The 19,852-nt window shown below is 32.1% G+C and overlaps 1 protein-coding gene across 1 annotated transcript; it reads left to right on the forward strand.

Annotated features, from left to right (window-relative positions):
• The first annotated feature begins 9 nt into the window (after positions 1–9).
• On the forward strand, positions 10–18,717 carry LOC148604053 (protein Red-like). Its single transcript, XM_088550349.1, has 18 exons — positions 10–275; positions 1,431–1,500; positions 4,056–4,196; positions 4,824–4,883; positions 5,236–5,305; positions 6,249–6,346; positions 7,038–7,152; positions 7,498–7,568; positions 8,000–8,055; positions 8,857–9,020; positions 9,366–9,477; positions 11,889–11,937; positions 12,748–13,030; positions 13,347–13,415; positions 13,875–13,921; positions 16,457–16,525; positions 17,170–17,325; positions 17,915–18,717. The coding sequence occupies exons 1-18, from the start codon at positions 266–268 to the stop codon at positions 18,081–18,083; spliced, it is 1,809 nt and encodes a 602-aa protein (XP_088406475.1). The 5' UTR covers positions 10–265; the 3' UTR covers positions 18,084–18,717.
• The last annotated feature ends 1,135 nt before the right edge of the window (positions 18,718–19,852 follow it).

A 19,852-nucleotide genomic window follows, 5' to 3' on the forward strand; every position in this document is an offset into this window, starting at 1 on the left:
TAAACTTTTACGGTAAAGGACGGTTGTACTCCGGTTTTTATCTTACCTATAAAAACATAGATTGTGCTTAAAATGTTCAGTGTATATTTAATCCAATTATTACTGTCGTATATGAGTGTATGCAGACTGCATGCTTCCCACCGAAGATAAATTTACCAAGGTCAAATCGATTCCGGATTTTCTGTAGAGGCGAATCCGAACGTCATTACAGAATTAGAATTTCACCGACATATCAAGAATTTCTGTTTTGTGAGACACTACAAAAATGCCAGAAAGTAAGATTTCCAAATGCAATATGACATCTTTTGCATTTAATAAGCTATTTTAGATGATATTCTGTAGTAATCTAGCTACACATATAAGCTAAACCCTACAATACAAACATAAAAATCTTGATATCCAAACAATTTTTTGAATCGAAAATGTTAGCTCTGTACTAATTTTATCTGTCACAATTTTATAAAAACTACATATCACAGCTGCTTGAAATTTTAACATATTTTTCCAACAGTCTGGTGACGATTTTTGTTTTTGATAGTTTCCATAATTGAACAGATTTTCTAGAAATAAAAGAAAATACTTTCAGAGCCTTCAACTTCAAGATCATTGCAAACAAGCCCTTAAATAATCAGAACTGCAAACATTACAATAGTCAGTCATAATTTGTCCAAACGAAGAATGAGGACAAGACTTACAATGGTGTAAGATAAACAACAAATATAGCAGCAAAGTTTTGTGGTTTTGAGAGGGCTAAAATTCTAACGGGAACAATTTGCGACCAAAATGGGCATTTGGCGTGTTTGGGAAGGGGCATGGCGTCCTAAAAAAGGGCATGGCACAGCGCTGTGCTACTTTGCTTTAGATTTAACTCTAGTTTGAAAACCATATGTCCCTGAGTGCACTGTAATTTGATTCCCAATTAGAATAATAAGATGACTGTGTGTAATTAATTGGTTGAATCAATGTGTTGTTTATATGGACATGCACAAGTGGTAATTGAATAAAAATTGATCACCCCTCGCAAGAATATCTACAAAATGCTGTCAGTTCTTTGAACATAAAAGTTCCCATGATGTCAATTAAAATAATATGTTAAAAATATTTTTATGATTTCATGATTTAAAACAGGCTTTGGATTTTTTTTGAAACTGTGTAGACATTTCATATATTCTTTATTTGTTTCTTAAATTTTACTAACTAAAACAAAATTAAACAATGTTTAACTTGAGAAAGATGTAATGAGGTCAAGTTAAGGATGCTAACACACTCAAAACCGCCATTCATGTTCAGTAACATGACTAATTGATAAAAGCAGAAATCGGTAGTTATTATAAACCCAACGGGTTCAGTAATAACATTTAACATAGAGAATAGAACTTATTAGATTATAATGTTAATGTATTTTTTTAGTAATTTCTACTTTCTTTCAGGAGATACTGAAGTTTTTTCCAATCCCTTACCACCAGAAAATCACAGATACAGTGATGATGAAGATGAAGGGTATGTTTCATTTCTGTGTTAGTTGACATAAATGATATGATATCGTCATTCAAAGACTTTAAGATTGGCAGTCACTGCTTCTTTGGTAAGAACTCAGTATTTAGGGGAAAGAATAACCAATGCTTGGCTCAGAGTCAGTATAATGTATCCAAGGGTGTCTGTCTTCCCATTTATCCAACTTTAGTTTTGGGTTAATTTAGGTGTGTTTGTTTAGCACTAAATAAGTGTCTTCAGAAATATTGACAAGAAATAAGTTTCGTTATGTTATTATTTGAATATAACATAATAGGAAAATGTGTCAAAATTTATTAAAATTTCAAACTTTTTTAGAATAACGAACTAAATGTTTTCTAGAAATTAATGTACAGAACATTTATATAACATTTCAAAAACAAAAATTGATTAAATTTGAATAAAATTTCAAACTTTTTGAGATTTTTTAAAAGAAAAGAAAATGGAATAAAAATTAAGTATTTTATAAAAAAAATTAAAGTGTAAAACATTTATATAATATTTAATAAAAAAAATGAATTAGTTGTTATTGTCAATCAGATAACTAATTTATTATAAAATGAGGAATTGGGCCGAATTAAACATTTATTTATCTTGAATGAAATGAAATAAAAGTTTATGTGAAAAATGGTCACTTTCTATTATTTATTATGGTTCTGTGTGATAATCACACATAATAAATCGAAGCTTTCATTACACTTCCTTATTGCATTAAGCCATCCAAGCATCCATGCCAATATATTCAGGTGCTTTTCCACCAGAAAAATGTCTACCTTTTGAGCCAAATACAAATGAGGAAACTAAATATCAAAAAGGTACAAATCTAAAGTAAAACCATCATAAAATAAAGACAATGAATTAGAAATGAATAAATTTAAAGAAAAGAAACATAAAAAAAAATACTATGGATAAAATATTGTTCGTCTGCCTGTCAGTTGCTAACATGTCCCATAACTGTTTTAAAAAAAAAGCCATATTCACTCATTTACGGATGTAACTTTGTAATGCAGTCATTTAGATTTACTTAAAATATAAGATGAACAGTCAAATGTAAAATTGCCTGTATTCTGGAGCAAAAGATCATTAATTTATTGGCGCAACTTCGAAAATCAAAAAGTTGTCTGGCGCAAAAGGAATACTGGCACAAAAGAGTTGTGGCGTAAAAGGAAAATGCCCAAAAATATCCAGGCTTTATTTAAGAGTAATCATATTTCAATAGTCACCTAACCCAAGCTGTAATTAAGAATCCTTTGTTCTTAATTAGCATTAATCTCATTTATCCAACTTTTATTTATTTTTTACCTGTATTACCTGAAATTTCGAAAAGTTGGATAAATAGCAATGAACCTATCCAAGTGGGATGATATGCCTACCTGCAGAGCTAGGACAGTAATGGTCTGTATCTGCATTTCTGACTAGTACGAAGCAGAGTTTGTTCAAATGGTCCAACATTCTTGTCCTGGAATGCATGATTTATCTGCCATAGAAAGTTAAACTTCAATTAATTAATCTAATCCCCTACCACCAGAAAATCACATTTTTTTCTATTTGGATAGAAATATGATTCACAGTACTGTAAGTAAAATATCCAAGCAAAGCTGCAAGACAGAAAGTGAAGGAGGGTTAGTTTACAAACAAATTTTGAATTTAAACTTGCTTGCTTGTGGATACAATTTATTGTAGCTTGAAAATTCTGTTTGAATAAAATTTTGGTCTTGCTAAGCCAGTAACTATTGCCTACAGCAGTTCTCTGGCTCTGAGTAATCAGCTTTAATTTACATTTGGTTGTTCTGTTATATGTTACAGTTCATCGATTGTAAACTTCATAATGATTTGTAGATTGAATTATTTTCTAGAAAACAAACAACTGTTCCCATAGCTTTGGTATAGTCCTAAAGATGTAGTTTGAAATCATTATTCTTTACCAATATGTGTAATATTTTTATCCATTTAATTGAACTCTTATTTCAGCCATCCCAACTTGTGTTGATACCCTGGAGTGTTGTTCTGAACACATTGTTAGACGTCCATTAGTAGTTACTTTTAAAGAAGTTGAATACATTTATGAGGATATTGTACTGTGTTTTATTTATTGCTGTATGATCTAATTTTGGATGTTATGTCTCTTCTGATTGGGTAACATTCGTTCATCATCTCCTATACATCATTTTTCCATATAATTGTAACATCATATAATGTTGTTTACTGATTTACTTGTTCAATTTTACATTAAAAATTAAATTAAAAGGGATTTATTTTTCTGTCTAATTAAAGCAACCTCAGTGCAGTTTGCACCACTTAGATGAGGTTGTTTCTTCAGACAGAAAAAATTTCCTTAATGTTATTGAGACATCCACTAACTAATGATGACTTCTGTAATAATGTTAAGACACCTTTGAGTAATATAATTGTATATGACTTTCTAGACACTATTCTATGTATTTCAGGCATCCATTAATCAATGATGACTTCTGTAATAATGTAGACACCTTTGAGTAGTATAATTGTATATGACTTTCTAGACATTATTCTATGTATTTCAGTCATCCATTAACCAATGATGACTTCCGTAAGATGCTGATGACCCCTCGGGGTCCTGGACCGGCAGCCAAACTACCACCACAACAGCAGCCAATCAAAACATCAACATCATCATTGCCCAAAAAACATATTAGTGGTCCTCTGTAAGTTTTAAAATTATTTTGATTTAAAAATTTAAAGGGTAGTGCATTTAAGAACATGCATTTCTGATTAATATAGATAGAGTGTCAGGGATGTCCCATATAGATGCTCTGAAACATTAATGGATTAAAATTGTTCTGTCAGAAGTGACGTGTAAGGAAGGATCAAAATTGTTCTGTCAGAAGTGACGTGTAAGGAAGGATCAAAATTGTTCTGTCGGAAGTGATGTGTAAGGAAGGATCAAAATTGTTCTGTCAGAAGTGACTTATTGTTTGATCTTTTAATGTACAGCATGTGTTAAAGGCAGTCTCACATATTCCTGTTGGTCAAGACATCAGTAATAGAGCAATATATGGAGGCATTAACAACAAAGTCAAGTGTTACTTGTACACAAGTAGCTCCATTCCTCATAGCAAAGCTTGAAATCATATTATTATTAAAACTAGATCATTATATTCTATTTGGGATAGTACGTCAGATTATCATTTTGAATGGCACCACATTTTGTTGATAGATGGTAAACAGGGAAGCATAGATGTGAAAAATGTTCATGATGACTCCTTTTTAGGACTAATGTCATGTTGACTGAAATAGTATAGGGTTCTGTATTTTTGTTGCCTGTTTTCCAGAGAACTACCTAAAGATGACGATGAAGAAGATCCTGCTACAAGGAGGAGAAAAAAGAAAATGTAAGTTGCTATAAGAATGCATTAAAGCTTGGTAGCTAGATTAAATGGGAAACAAACCATTGTATAAATAATTCTATGTTCTTTAGATTTTATGGTAATGAATTAGGTATGCTCTGCTTAAATGTTGAAACATATAGGTTACTAAATGAATTTCCTTAGCAATATAAACGTAAGTGTTTAGTTTGGTACAGATTCATTCATATTCTGCAAAATGTACAATCCATGGTCATAGTTTTAAAAACAAATCTTTTAAAAATCATAATGAAATTAAACCTAATGCACAAAAAAATAAATGACGTAGAATTAACCACAAATAAACTAAAATTACTATAACAATATTATTTTATTTCAGTTATTATGCTAAACTCAAACGTATGGAGGAAGAAAAACAGAAGGAATTGGAGATGAAATACAGAGACAGGGTAATTTATAGAGCTAAAATATAAATGCAATGACCGGGTAATTTGTAGCACTAAGATATAAAAATACAGAGACAGGGTAATTTATAAAGTGAAAATATAAAAATACAGAGACAGGGTAATTTATAAAGTGAAAATATAAAAATACAGAGACAGGGTAATGTATAAAGCTAAAATATAAAAATACAGGGTCAGGGTAATTTATAGACCTAAAATACAAAATACAGGGTCAGGGTAATTTATAGTGCTAAAATATAAAAAATACAGGGACACTGTAATTTATAGAGTTAAAATATAAAAATACAGAGACAGGGTAATTTATAAAGCTAAAATAAAAAAATTACAGAGACAGGGTAATTTATAAAGCTACAATATAAAATTACAGAGACACGGTAATTTATAGAGCTAAAATATAAAATACAGGGTTAGGGTAATTTAAAGAGCTAAAATATAAAATACAGGGTCAGGGTAATTTATAGTGCTAAAATATAAAATACAGGGACAGTGTAATTTATAGAACTAAAGTATAAAAATACAGGGATAGGGTAATTTATAGAGCTAAATAATAAAAATACAGGGATGGGGTAATTTATAGAGCTTAAATATAAAAATATAGAGACAGGATAATATACAGACTTAAAATAGAAAATGCAAAGACAGGGTAATTAATAGAGCTAAAATATAAATTACAGGGACAGGTTAATTTAAAGTGTTATAATATAAAATGTAAGAACATGGTAAAATACAAAAATACAGGGACAGGGTAATTTGTAATGCTAAAATAAAATAAAGGCTTGTCCATATCATTACGTCATTTTATGGGGCTGTTTTGTATTGGATATTGTAATAACACTGAAAAACCTGAACGGAGAAATTTGAAAATACCTTTGCTTGATGTAAAACTACCATTGAATTACCATTGTATGTTTTTTTTATTTGGTTTCAGGCTAAAGAGAGAAGAGACGGAAGCAATAGAGATTATGAAGAAACTGAGATTATCAGTACTACAGCTGATTATAGAGCAGTTGCTCCTGATGTTAAAGCGTGAGTATTTGAGTATTTAGTGGTTTATTTTACAACAAGTTGTAACATTAATCTTAAGATTTATAGAGTAATAGGAGGATGAATTTTGAAACTGTGAGTATCCTGAAGCTGAAGTAATGTTTTATTATGGTTTTGAACAAAATTGTTGAAGTTCGATGGAAAAATGCAGTTTAAAAAAACAATCTTATTCATAAAAATCTATGCTAGGTTGCAGTGTTCTTTCCATGATATTTGAATAGCACAGTGCTTGCTGGCATAGCACAGCTCATTTGCCTTCCTCCAAAATTATAGCACAGTGCCCTTAGTGCATTCTGACTAAAATTAATTACTGATAGCACAGTGCTAAGAAATCATAGCGCTGCAAAATACAGTGCTATAATGGCTTGGGGAGAACACTTTTGACTTAAAAGTAAAGCAGTGTATAAAATTATAGGCATTTGTTATATCTGAACTTCTATTGACAATTAAAGGCTTATATAAATGATATTTCCCATTCTTCCTTAAAGTTGGGCAATACATGTTTTGCATGAAAGAACTACAATTTTGTTAAGGATCTCATTCTTGTGTCGTGTAAACAAAGCATTATTAGAATCAGGAGACTGGTTTATGATTTCTCCCTGTGCTCTTTATAGTTCAACAAATGGATATAACCAAAGTAAGATACGACTAATAAATACAATGTTGATTTCAGGGGAGAGAACTATGCTGAGAGAAGGAAACAAGTGATTCAGGAATCTAAGTATCTTGGTGGTGATATGGAACATACTCACTTGGTGAAAGGTTTAGATTTTGCTCTGCTGGAAAAGGTATTGTCTTAAAGGAAGTTTTAGATTGATTCTTAAAAATTGTCAAAGTATTTTTTTTGTAAGGAATTAGTTTTCTAGATGATTTAAAGTTATTAATTTATCTCGAAGTTAAAAACATTGATAAACTGTAATGTTCTGTGGAGGAACAAGTGTATTACAATTCTTTGACAATGATGGAAACCAGCCATTTTTCACAGGGCCCAATTCTCCCCAAAAATGTTTGAATGCTAATGCTAATAATTCAATTTTAAGAAAATTTATTAATTGAAATTATTTTTATTTTATTTTTTCTGCATATTTTGTTGATTTTTGAAGTATTTAAATATTTAAATTTGCTGTTTCCAGGTGAGAGCTGAAATAAGTAACAAAGAAAAAGAAGATGAGGATGCCATGGAAACGGCTGTGTCTCAGAAAAAGTAAGTAGTTTATGATTGGCAGATAAACCAGTGTTCTTTATGTTGGAAGATCTTAATTCATGTCTCATTTTTACTATATTGGTTGTTTGTTAGTCATAGTACCATTAAAAACCCCTCCAAACATTTACTGTCTTTTCAAATACATTATATAAATCTATGGAACACAAACAAGGAACACCCTAAAAAAATTCAATATGAAAACTGAACAAATTTGGATGCTTAGATGTAGAGTGAGTATAGGGGAAAAGGCTATCAGTCTGTCATGGAAGTTGGTGTCTCAAAAAACAGAGTGCTAGCATTGACTCTAACGTGCAACTAATTTATAATTGTTTTTTTCATTGTGATGTTTTAGTCTCTTTATTATTAACAGTCATTTTTCACGAAAGTTTTTTAAATGTCCTGTAATATAATGTACTGTTTTAATATTTTAGGGAAGAAAAACCTGAGGTAGACCTTGGACCTAAGATAGAATTCAGGACCAAAATGGGTGAGTTATACTAAGTGATAATACAATCACCAACCCTACAGCTCTGTCATGTGGTTATATAACAAGAATAGGTATGATGTATATGTCAGACAACAACCCCACTATGATGATAATGTCAGCCCAAGGCTACCTTCAGTGAACGACGAAATCCTGATACCACAGGGCAGGCTGCAGCTGACCCCATAACATCATTATACACATGTACAGTGAAAGAGTTGCCCCTATATACTCAAGAAACTTAAAAAATAAACAATAGGTGAAAATGAAACAAGAATACAGAGACCAGAATTTTCTTGACGTGGGACAGGCCTAAAAAATGTGGCGGGATAAAGTCCTTTGGCATGATCACAACCCTTCCCCTTTAAAATCTGGCCACTGTAGAAAAATATTACACAATTAAACATACTTAAAATTAGTTAAAAAAAGGTCTGAGTCCCTTGTTGCAGTGCAAACTGAATACTGAATTACAAAAGAAACTGAATATAAATTACACAAATGTACAAATTAAGGACTACTAGCAGTTAACTGATATGCCATTAAATGAATATGTATTTTCTTCTCATAAAGACACCAATAGTTACAATATCTCTGTTGTTATATAAGATGGTGTTACTTTTTAAATTTGTCAAAATTTCATGATTTTTTTAATGATATTTTACATTAAGTGTCTGAATTAAACTTGTAATTTGACCAACCACAAAAACCACAAAATGTTAAACTAATCATGTTTACTGTGATATCCATTCATTTTAAAATTTAATCATGCAATTATTTACATGTAAATCCTTGATCGTTTAACAGCCAGAAACATCTACAAGATTTTATTCCAAAATAAGTTACCAGAGAGGAATGAGCTATTTCTACCGAGACGTATGGCATATGTCGTGGACCTGGAGGATGAGTATGCTGATGCTGATGTACCCACTACTATCATTAGGAGTAAAGCAGATTGTCCCACTGTTGATGTAAGTCTTATGCTACCAATGTACCTTCTTCCAGTTTTTACCCTACCAGTACATCTGGTTTATACTCCCTGTATTTGATGGCATTAAGGTTCTCTCTGTTATTGTATATTATTTATTGACTTTTCTAGTGTTTCTATAGGCTTGTTCTTGCCCCCTGGTCAGTGGGGTAAATAAAATGATAATCAGGGGATCAATACTTAACAGAAAATGAGGAGAAAATCAAGGTTGGCCATGATTTATCATACCAGAAAGGATTTTTTTAATGGTTTATTGATTTCAGACATCTCTTACCATTTTTCTAATTCTATTATCAATAAAAGTGTTAGTAATGTATTTATATTTCAGGCAACAACTACGCTGACAACAAATGACATTGTCATCAACAAACTGACACAAATTCTATCCTATCTCAGGCAAGGAAGGAGAGAAAGTAAAAAGTTAAAGAAGAAAGAAAAAGGTGGGTAGTATTGTATAGCTATGATACTGTGAAAGCTTTAATGACAAAATCGATAGAATTGCATTGAAAAGGGTCACACAACTAGGTATCAACAAATTATTTTGATTAAATTTAAAAACTTTCTTTTACTTATCTGCTGCATACTATATTAATTATTGAATTGGTTTTTGCCTAAATACATGTGGCTACATTAGAAAAGAAATAAAGGACTTTTCTCTCTCCACTACAGATTTTTTTCTTCAAAACTACAACTTGTATGGAACACCATCAGTGTCATACTCTGTCACTTAGTGAATGTATTCACTACAATCTCCTAGTGGATGAATACTCCGCTTCAACGTTTGAGACCATATTTTAATATCCTGCCAAATCATACCTAACATTTTCACATAACTAGTCTTTGCTTCTCTACCATGTCTGTGATGGGTGAATAGCAGGTTAAGTCTGCAATACTGAACTGACATGGTTTACATTACTATCTGTTGACAGTTACTTCTATGAGCTAGCAGGGCTTGGAGTGTCAGTAGTAAAATAGAACAGTGATCAAAAGTTCTCATCTTAAATTCCATTTATATCCACAAATAATTGTTGGACTACAGGCAATCAACCAACCAAATTGTTCATATCTTACAGCTTTCATTCATGTTACTGATATCTTAGGAAGATCTTACTGACCTAATAATTAGGTACGCACCTCAATACCTGTCTTCTTTACTTCATAATGTAATATCAAAGGAAAAACCCAATTGTACACAGATAAGAAATTTTACTTGAAACTTGTAAAAGGTATTATCTACTTCTTTAACAGTCTCATTTAATGCACTCTTTTAGTTGTTATCTAATTTGATATTATCTTCTTGTAAATTGTTACCTGTAGATTGTGTCTGTGTTATATCTCACAGTACACATGTAGGACACATCTGTGTGATATCTCACAGTATTCATGTAGGTTGTGTCTGTTATATCTCACAGTACACATGTAGGTTACATCTGTTATATCTCATAGTACAAGTACACATGTTGGGTGTGTGTGTTACATCTCACAATACACATGTAGGTTGTGTCTGTGTTACATCTCACAGTACACATGTATGTTACGTCTGTGTTACATCTCAGAGTACACATGTAGGTTGTGTCTGTTATATCTCACAATACACATGTAGGGTGTGTGTGTGTTACATCTCACAATACACATGTAGGTTGTGTCTGTGTTACATCTCACAGTACACATGTATGTTACCTCTGTGTTATATATTACAGTACACATGTAGGTTGTGTCTGTTACATCTCAGAGTACACATGTAGGTTGTGTCTAAGTTATATCTCGCAGTACACATGTAGGTTGTATCTGTTACAGTTGAAGCTCGATGTGTCGAACTCTAATTAGTCGAAATCTCGGATAACTCGTACTAATTACAAAGTCCCAGCAAAACTCCCCTTACTCCAGTACAATTTTACCTCGGATGACTCGAACTCTGATTAATCAAAACCTCGGATAACTTGAGGTAATCAATAAGTCCCCTCGATAGGACTTCGATGTTAATTAACCCTGATGTCTCGAAGTCAACTAATTAGTTGGAAAACTGATTGCTTTATTACAAACCATTATCGAAGTGTGTTTAAACAACAATTAGCATGGCTTTTAAAATTAATTTGTTGACACTCTTTATGGTTTGATTTGTTTATTTAATGAATCTAAAATTGTGCGTGTTGTTAAAAAAAACGAATTGTATTAATAACACGTCGGAATTTACATTAACAGTGATATCAGATATTTTGATATTTTGAAAAAAAAAAATATACGAATTGTAATGGTCTCCGACTAGTTAATGAAACATCACACAGACGTAGGGTATCTCGACGACTACATCCATTTCGCTAGTGAATCTGAATTTTTTATCATTATATTGTAGAGCACATGGTTTGATGTCACTCCTGATTGCGAATCAAACAAAGCAGCATGTTATGAACTATGACGTTTTTGATATACAAAAAGTAAAAAGGAAATTTCACTAAAACACTTGGTGCCATTCAGTATTTCAAACATGATATACAACATACAAAAAAAAATATCTTCCAATATGAAACACATGACATAATGGAGTACCATGTAAAGTGAAGTACATGTACAAGCATGACAAATGATGTAAATACAGAAACAATCATGGACCAAACTAATAGTATTTCCGGTTTATCCTCGACCTTGGATTACTCGAACCTCGGATAACTTGAACATTTTTGCATGGTCCCTTTGACTTTGACTTAACGAGGTTCGACTGTATATCTCACAATACAGATGTAGGTTATATCTCACAGTACACATGTAGGCTGTATCTGTGTTATATCTCACAATACACATGTAGGTTGTATCTGTATTATGTCTCACAATACCGTGTTCTTTTTTTCATTAGGAAAGTTAAAGGAGGAAGAAAAAGCTAAGCTAGCTGGTGGAGAGGACAAGTATGTATGATTGGGTCAAAATAAAATAAAAGTGCATTTTCAGTTTCCTCATCCCATCTCTTTTAAAGCACCATAATACTTAATCACAACAAGGTGTTTAAAGCTGTATTTTCTGTGTTTATATCAAGTATTCTGTTTAGGTTCAGTGACATTCAAAATTACAGTGTTTTGTAGACACAGTCATTTTGAAATAGAAAAAAAAACAAATGTAAATTTTTATTAGTCTTGCCATGATTTGATATCTTTAGTTTTATTGCTTTGGTAGTTTAATAAGATTTCTGGGAGTAATATTTATATAATCACTAGGTAACAGATTCATTTCACATTTTGCTCCAACACACTTTCTTCACTAAAGAATAAAAAGATCATTAACAGAAAGTAGTGATGCAGTATATATTCATTTGACATTATAAAATACTACATACATGTATATGCAATGCATCCCTATATCAGTTTTGAGATTTAATATCTTTTTTTTGTTAGGCCATCCTTAAAAAATGTTGGTTCGCTTTGCTGTTTATCGACTTACAATTTTAGATGCAAGTTGGTAGGTAGTTGAACTTTTTTTCTGAAAAATGCCAAATAGAGAAGCCATTGTGTGAAAAATAGAAAAAAAAACAATTTGTCTTGGAAAGAATGAAAAAAAAATTTGGGTAGATAGGTTTTTAATGAGTAGGTCAATAAACAGCAAACCAACAATGTTTTAAGGTTGGTCGTATAAATAAGAAGAAATACTATAGTAATGTTAATGTAAAATATAAAAGAAATAATATGAGTTCTATTGACCTGTTTCCTTCTGTTTCCTGTCAGTATTTACAATGATATTGGAGACTATGTACCAACTTACAACAAAGTACAGGATAAAAAAGATAGAAAGAAAGACAGACGTGAGGATCGCCATGACGACAGAGATAAGGGACGTGATAGAGATCGTGATCGTCAGAGGGACAGAGAGGATCATCGTAGAGATCGTGAAAGAGACCGTGTTGATAGAAGGGACAGGGGTGACAGACGAGACAGAGATAGACGTGATCGGGACCGAGACAGGGAGGATAGAAAGAGGAAGTCCTATTTTGAGAAACCAGTTGAGGAGGTAAGGGTATATCTAAGCTTTCTTTTGATTTAATTTACTACCAGTAGACTATTACAGTCTCAGTATTATCCCCTGCTAGGCTAAGTATCAGTTCTTACACAGTGCAAGTAACTTTACTGAAACAATAATTTGATTCTGTAGGATTTCTTGGCATCATGTGATCATATCATTCCCTCTATTTTAAATTGTCAAAGTTTTCAGAAGTTATGGTACTTGCACCTTTAATTATACATAATAGTGATGGTTAAGGACTTATGATAGATATTGTAATTGGCTTCATATGTCTGTCTGTAACAGTTGTTATGACTTTTTACAGGATGATGATCACCACAGAGCAGGACAATCAGCCTCACAAATAGCTCAATCCATCAATGAAAAGTTCAAGGTAACATCAGATTAAAATGTTTCTTAGTGAAAATAACAACAGATTTGTTTGTAAAGGTCATACTTGTTAGCCGTCTGCAGCCTTTATTTTTTTCAGAATTACAGGAGATTTTGTGTGGTGACATTTTGACAAATAATTTGTTAACAATTATTAACAAATAATGCTAAAATTATGCTATGTTAGTGCCCAATGGATAGGTCTATGGTGCAATCAAGTCCATCTAGCGAATTTTTTCAGGATTATTTACTTGTTGAAGAGCTTTTGGTAGTCTCTGAAAGTAGTGATTAATTTTGATTTATGTTATACATTGGTGCATTTGCTATGCTTCACTATATCTGTTCTTTTTATCTGTATATTTTTAGTATTGTCTAATTCTGCTATCACACTTAAGTTGTAGTGTCTTGCTACATTATTTGTTAGTATGATTTAAACTTTTTTTGTGCCATTAATTTTCTTCAGAGTTTTGCTGGCATGCCAACAGAAGAGGAAGTTAGAGAAAAAGACAAGTGAGTATTTTGTGATTTGCTTCAAATTATGTAAATTTTATATATAACTTGAAGTACTTTTTAAAGTCATAAAATGGTATGACACTATGCACTATTTTAAAACAAGGTTCATTTCCACAAGAATTTCAGATTTACATGGTTAAATCCAGCAGATAAAGATCACCAAGGGATTTACATGGTTAAATCCACAGATTAAAGATCACCAAGGGATTTACACAGTTAAATCCAGAAGATTAAAGATCACCAAGTGATTTACATGGTTAAATCCAGCAGGTTAATGATCACCAAGAGATTTACAGGATTAAATCCAGCAGATAAAGATCACCAAGGGATTTACATGGTTAAATCCAGCAGATAAAGATCACCAAGGGATTTACATGGTTAAATCCAGCAGATAAAGATCACCAAGGGATTTACATGGTTAAATCCAGCAGATAAAGATCACCAAGGGATTTACATGGTTAAATCCAGCAGATTAAAGATCACCCAGAATTCATGTTGAAATCAAATTTGATTTTGATTTAGTTTGATTTAGGTATAGGTCATAAAATGGTATGACACTATGCACTATTTTAAAACAAGGTTCCTTTCCACAAGAACTTTATATTTACATGGTTAAATCCAGCAGATAAAAATCACCAAGGGATTTACATGGTTAAATCCACAGATTAAAAAATCAGCAAAGGATGTACATGGTCAAATCCAGCAGATAAAGATCACCAAGGGATTTACATGGTTAAATCCACAGATTAAAGATCTCCTAAGGATTTACACAATTAAATCCAGCAGATCAAAGATCACCAAGTGATTTACATGGTTAAATCCGGCAGGTTAATGATCACCAAGGGATTTACATGGTTAAATCCAGCAGATTAAAGATCTCCTAAGGATTTACACAATTAAATCCAGCAGATCAAAGATCACCAAGTGATTTACATGGTTAAATTCGGCAGGTTAATGATCACCAAGGGATTTACATGGTTAAATCCAGCAGATTAAAGATCTCCTAAGGATTTACACAATTAAATCCAGCAGATCAAAGATCACCAAGGGATTTACATGGTTAAATCCAGCAGATAAAGATTACCAAGGGATTTACATGGTTAAATCTAGCAGATTAAAGATCACCCAGAATTCATGTTGAAATCAAATAAAGTTTGATTTAGATATTTAGGACTTGACTAAGTCAACTTTTAAAATGGCATGCGAAATACAAAATACATACCCTTTTTGTCCCTAATACTATCAGTTCAGTCACAACCTCCAAACTCTTGGTGATCTTTAATCTGCTGGATTTAACCATCTTTGTTGATTTTTAATTTTTAAGTTATCAAAGTTTTCGTTCAAATTGAAAGATTTAATGGAGTGATTCTGACAGAAACTGTAGGTATTCTGGGATTGATATTGTTTGTGCTGATTGGTCAGTCTGTCGAGTATGCTGTAGCACTGCAACATTAATTATTAGTGTGGACGTCAAATTTCTTAATTAGTTCATTTAGTTTGATTTCGAGAAAAGTGGAATTTTTCAGGTTTTTTGATGTGCTAGATCTAAAATTGATTAAAAAAAATTAAATATCCAATAACAAATTTTTAATTTTTGTTACCATTCATTCTTTGTCTAAAATCTGTGCTGTTTAAGACACTGAGGGAGCAAACATAAGATTTTTATAGGAGGACTAAGATCAAATTTGATTTTTAAAGAAGGACTGGGATCAAATTTGATTTTTTTAGGGGACTAGGATCAAATTTGATTTTTATAGGAGGACTAGGATCAAATTTGATTTTTATAGAGGACTAGGATCAAATTTGATTTTATAGGAGGACTAGGATCAAATTTGATTTTAATAGGGGACTAGGATCAAATTTGATTTTTATAGGAGGACTAGGATCAAATTTGATTTTTATAGAGGACTAGGATCAAATTTGATTTTTACAGGAGGACTAGGATCAAATTTGATTTTATAGGAGGACTAGGATCAAATTTGATTTTAATAGGGGACTAGGATCAACTTTGATTTTTATAGGGGACTAGGATCAAATTTGATTTTTATAGGAGGACTAGGATCAAATTTGATTTTTATAGAGGACTAGGATCAAATTTGATTTTTACAGGAGGACTAGGATCAAATTTGATTTTAATAGGGGACTAGGATCAAATTTGATTTTTATAGGAGGACTAGGATCAAATTTGATTTTTATAGAGGACTAGGATCAAATTTGATTTTTACAGGAGGACTAGGATCAAATTTGATTTTATAGGAGGACTAGGATCAAATTTGATTTTAATAGGGGACTAGGATCAACTTTGATTTTTATAGGGGACTAGGATCAAATTTGATTTTTATAGGAGGACTAGGATCAAATTTGATTTTTATAGAGGACTAGGATCAAATTTGATTTTTACAGGAGGACTAGGATCAAATTTGATTTAAGCTTTACAATTCCAGATTTTAACACAAAGATTCTTTATTTAACTGTTTTTAAAATTACTTTCATTAATGCCATTTTGTATAAATCTTCCTGTTTTTTTTGTAGGGGGAGCAGCAAGCTACAGAAGTTGAAGGGCAAGATTGACCATTATGGATATGATGAGTGTTACCCTGGGTAAGTCTACACTGGTCAAGTTTCTGAAAATTTTGTCTTTGAGGCATTGTGAAACTCTTTGTTAACTTATGTATCATCTCTCCTTTCAAGGAGATAACATTTTTTTGTCTGGTATGATGTTTTTCTCTAATTATCTTCAGTTTTATCTATATCCCCCAGTCTATCTGTCTGCAATTTCACTTCTTTAACTAGGTCAAAATCATTATTAAATTTCGTTACTTTCCTTTGAAGTCTTATGATAGTTATTATATTACTTCATGCACATCTTCTTCTGATGTTCTCCACTCAACAAGTGGTGGTATATTGAAATCACCATGTCTGTCTGTCCATCCATCCACCCACCCATCCTCCATCCAAATTTCATTGCAATATTTTCGGCTCCCTTTGAATGGATTGATTTCAAATTTGGTGTGTGGCTTTATATAGATGGGGCATATGTTGTAAGTGATTTTGGATGCTCCCCTATATCAACTCTCTGTATTAGTGGGAGTATAAAGTATGTCCTTCTTCATGTTGGCTTATGAAAAAAACATGAGAACCAGGAGCACCATTAAGGCTCCTTTGAGCCTTTTATATTCTTTTCTTTGATATTCAGTTTTGATTTATTGATGTTATACATATTGAAATATTTCCCTTTGTTACAGTGAATGGCAGATGGAAGATACATTGGCAGACTCTGATGATGAAGTGGACTATAGTAAGATGGACCAAGGAAACAAGAAAGGTCCGGTTGGAAGATGGGACTTTGATACACAGGAGGAATATAGTAATTATATGTCAAACAAGGAGGCACTTCCCAAGTATGTACCAATTATTTCCCTTATTCATTCATTTCTAGTTTTCACTTGACAGTCAAACATGTCTGTATTTAGCAAAAAAACATGTATTAAAGATTATAATATTCTTATGTAGTGCATTATATGTAAAGATATAAAGACCACCTGTCTTATGTGACCATGCATTTGTTCTTCCTGTGAAGATACCTTAAGACATCAAAGTTTGACAGTATTTACTTCTGGTTTGTAAGGTTTTCATCTGCCAGATGATAAGATGTAGTTTCCTTCATTTTATCTCATTCCTAGACTTCTGGGCCTGGTTTCACTAAGAATTTCAAGCTGAGCTTCCTTTACTCAAATTTCTACCCATCAAATCACTTGAAATTGAAGATTTGAGGAAAATTCTAGATTGTGTAGCCCAGGCATAATTTTCAGGGGATGTAAAACAGGTTTTGTCATAACCTAGCTTCTGTTTTAATTAATGACGTAGTCGATCCCATTTACTCACCTATAGTTCAGTTCATTAAGCTTGCATCAAAATGTAGATACAACTGATAAATTGATAAAGGAATTTAATGTAAAAAGACTTCATATTTTTTCTATTTTTTCTCAGAGCTGCTTTCCAATATGGCGTCAAGATGGCTGATGGTAGAAAAACCAGAAGAGCTGGACCTAAAGATGAGAAAGCTGAACTTGACAAACAGTGGCAGAAAATTCAGAACATTTTAGCAAAACGTAAAACAGGAGACTCTGATGCTGGTGGAAAACGGCCAAAATACTAAGATCAATTGTGGATAAAATCAAAGAAAGTATACTGAAGAGCTATGATTGAAGGGTTTATGGTTCAACTCCAGCCGATATTGTTTCACTGAATCTGCTACACCATCCAATCATACATCACATTTTTTTTAAGGCTTCTATCATTAAATTTGGTTCACATGATATGAACTTTTATAACTGTATGCCATTCTGGAAGTCAGGTGGTGGCATTTTCTGAGATATCTAGAATGTGATGTTTCAAAATAAAATTGTAAATAAGTGAAGCATTATTTGATTTTATTATTATTTAATTAATGACATTGCTTTTGATGACATTGCTTATGATGACATTGCTTTTGATGACATTGCTTATGATGACATTGCTTTTAGTCTCATATGATTAAACTTACCTTTAAAGAGACTGAAGAATTTCAATATTACTTTACTTCTCTATAATACTAGTATCTAGTATCAATGCAATTTTATTCAGATTATGTTGGAACTGTCAATGTTCAGCTACTGTGAACCCTGATTTTACAGTATTTGTATAGGTTTCTAAAGTATTCAAGAATGTTTTATTTAGGATGATGAAAAATGTATATACATGTACATTTACTGTTTTTCCATTGTTGTATAAATAAATATCATGTATCTGGATGAACCTACATTTATTATTTAACTAGAGATGATGATAATACAAAGGTAGTCTGAATTTATTCACCACTTCATAATGATATGCTTTAAGAAAAGCATTCCTTGACAAGTTTCCTCTGTATAGTAGTACATTTAGATTACTGCTTCCACCATTTATTCTGTCCTCACTTTTGTGTAATGGACACTTCAGTGGGGATACATATTGTTTTGTCTTTCACACTTTTGAGTGCAATTCCTTGAAAATTACTTGACCAAATTTCATAAAACTTTGTAGGTAATAAGGACATATGTAGTGCATATTACCAACTGAAATAAGTGAGAGTCTTAGGCATGGGACCTATGTTTTTGTATCTGAAAAGAGACTTGACTTCACCATTCAGGGTTTTCAATAATGCCCTATGAAATGATTAATATTTTTCATGGCTTTAAGGAAGACACAATGAGTACTATGGGTTTAAGAGTAATAGATTTTAGTGGAAACCAAATGAAAGTAATCCAGGGACAAAGACCAGACATGGAAAACAGACATGCACAACAAAGAACATAAAGTAACTAAAATCATACATACAAAGTAACAAAAGTAAATGTGCAACTCAAGATTCCATAACACTGGGAGCATGGACTAGGAGGGTAAGCGTCCTCAGCTTTTCTCATAAAGTCTGGGGTAAGGAAGGAGAACTATGACAATTTGAACAAATCAGTTCTCTTGTTGCAGATGGATACACTGCAACCATCAACGAGTTCATGATGATGACCATAAAACTTCTGAAGTAATGACTTCAATCTTGTAGCAACATACTGTGAAAGAACTATTTTTCGTGGGGTACCAATTTTTGTGGTTTTCATGGGTAGACCAAACCATTAAGTTCGGTTCCCAATGAAAATGAGATTTCCACTGATATGTATACTGAAAACCACAAATTCAAGAATCTTTCACAGTAACCCTGTTCCTCTTTCAAAAATGCCATCAATTCAATTCAACATCAATTCATTTGTGTTCTATCAGTTGGTTCAAAGGTAATAACTGGAGCAGACATGGTAGGGTGTTTGAGGTCTCGGTTCTCACGTACAATTTTGCATTAGGAACAAATGAGAAACACAATAAGAATTGAAGACAAATGTAGTAACTGTATATAAT

The sequence above is a fragment of the Perna viridis genome, chromosome 10, assembly GCF_037379345.1.
Source record: "Perna viridis isolate PV_CMFRI_1.1 ecotype Kerala chromosome 10, ASM3737934v1, whole genome shotgun sequence".
In the NCBI taxonomy this organism is placed as follows: Eukaryota; Metazoa; Mollusca; class Bivalvia; order Mytilida; family Mytilidae; genus Perna; species Perna viridis.

Excerpts from the sequence above, each read along its gene's own strand:
- LOC148604053 (XM_088550349.1), top strand. Across the intron at positions 5,306-6,248 it reads AGATGAAATACAGAGACAGG|GCTAAAGAGAGAAGAGACGG; the intron begins GTAATTTATAGA and ends ATTTGGTTTCAG. Across the intron at positions 16,526-17,169 it reads TATGATGAGTGTTACCCTGG|TGAATGGCAGATGGAAGATA; the intron begins GTAAGTCTACAC and ends CCTTTGTTACAG.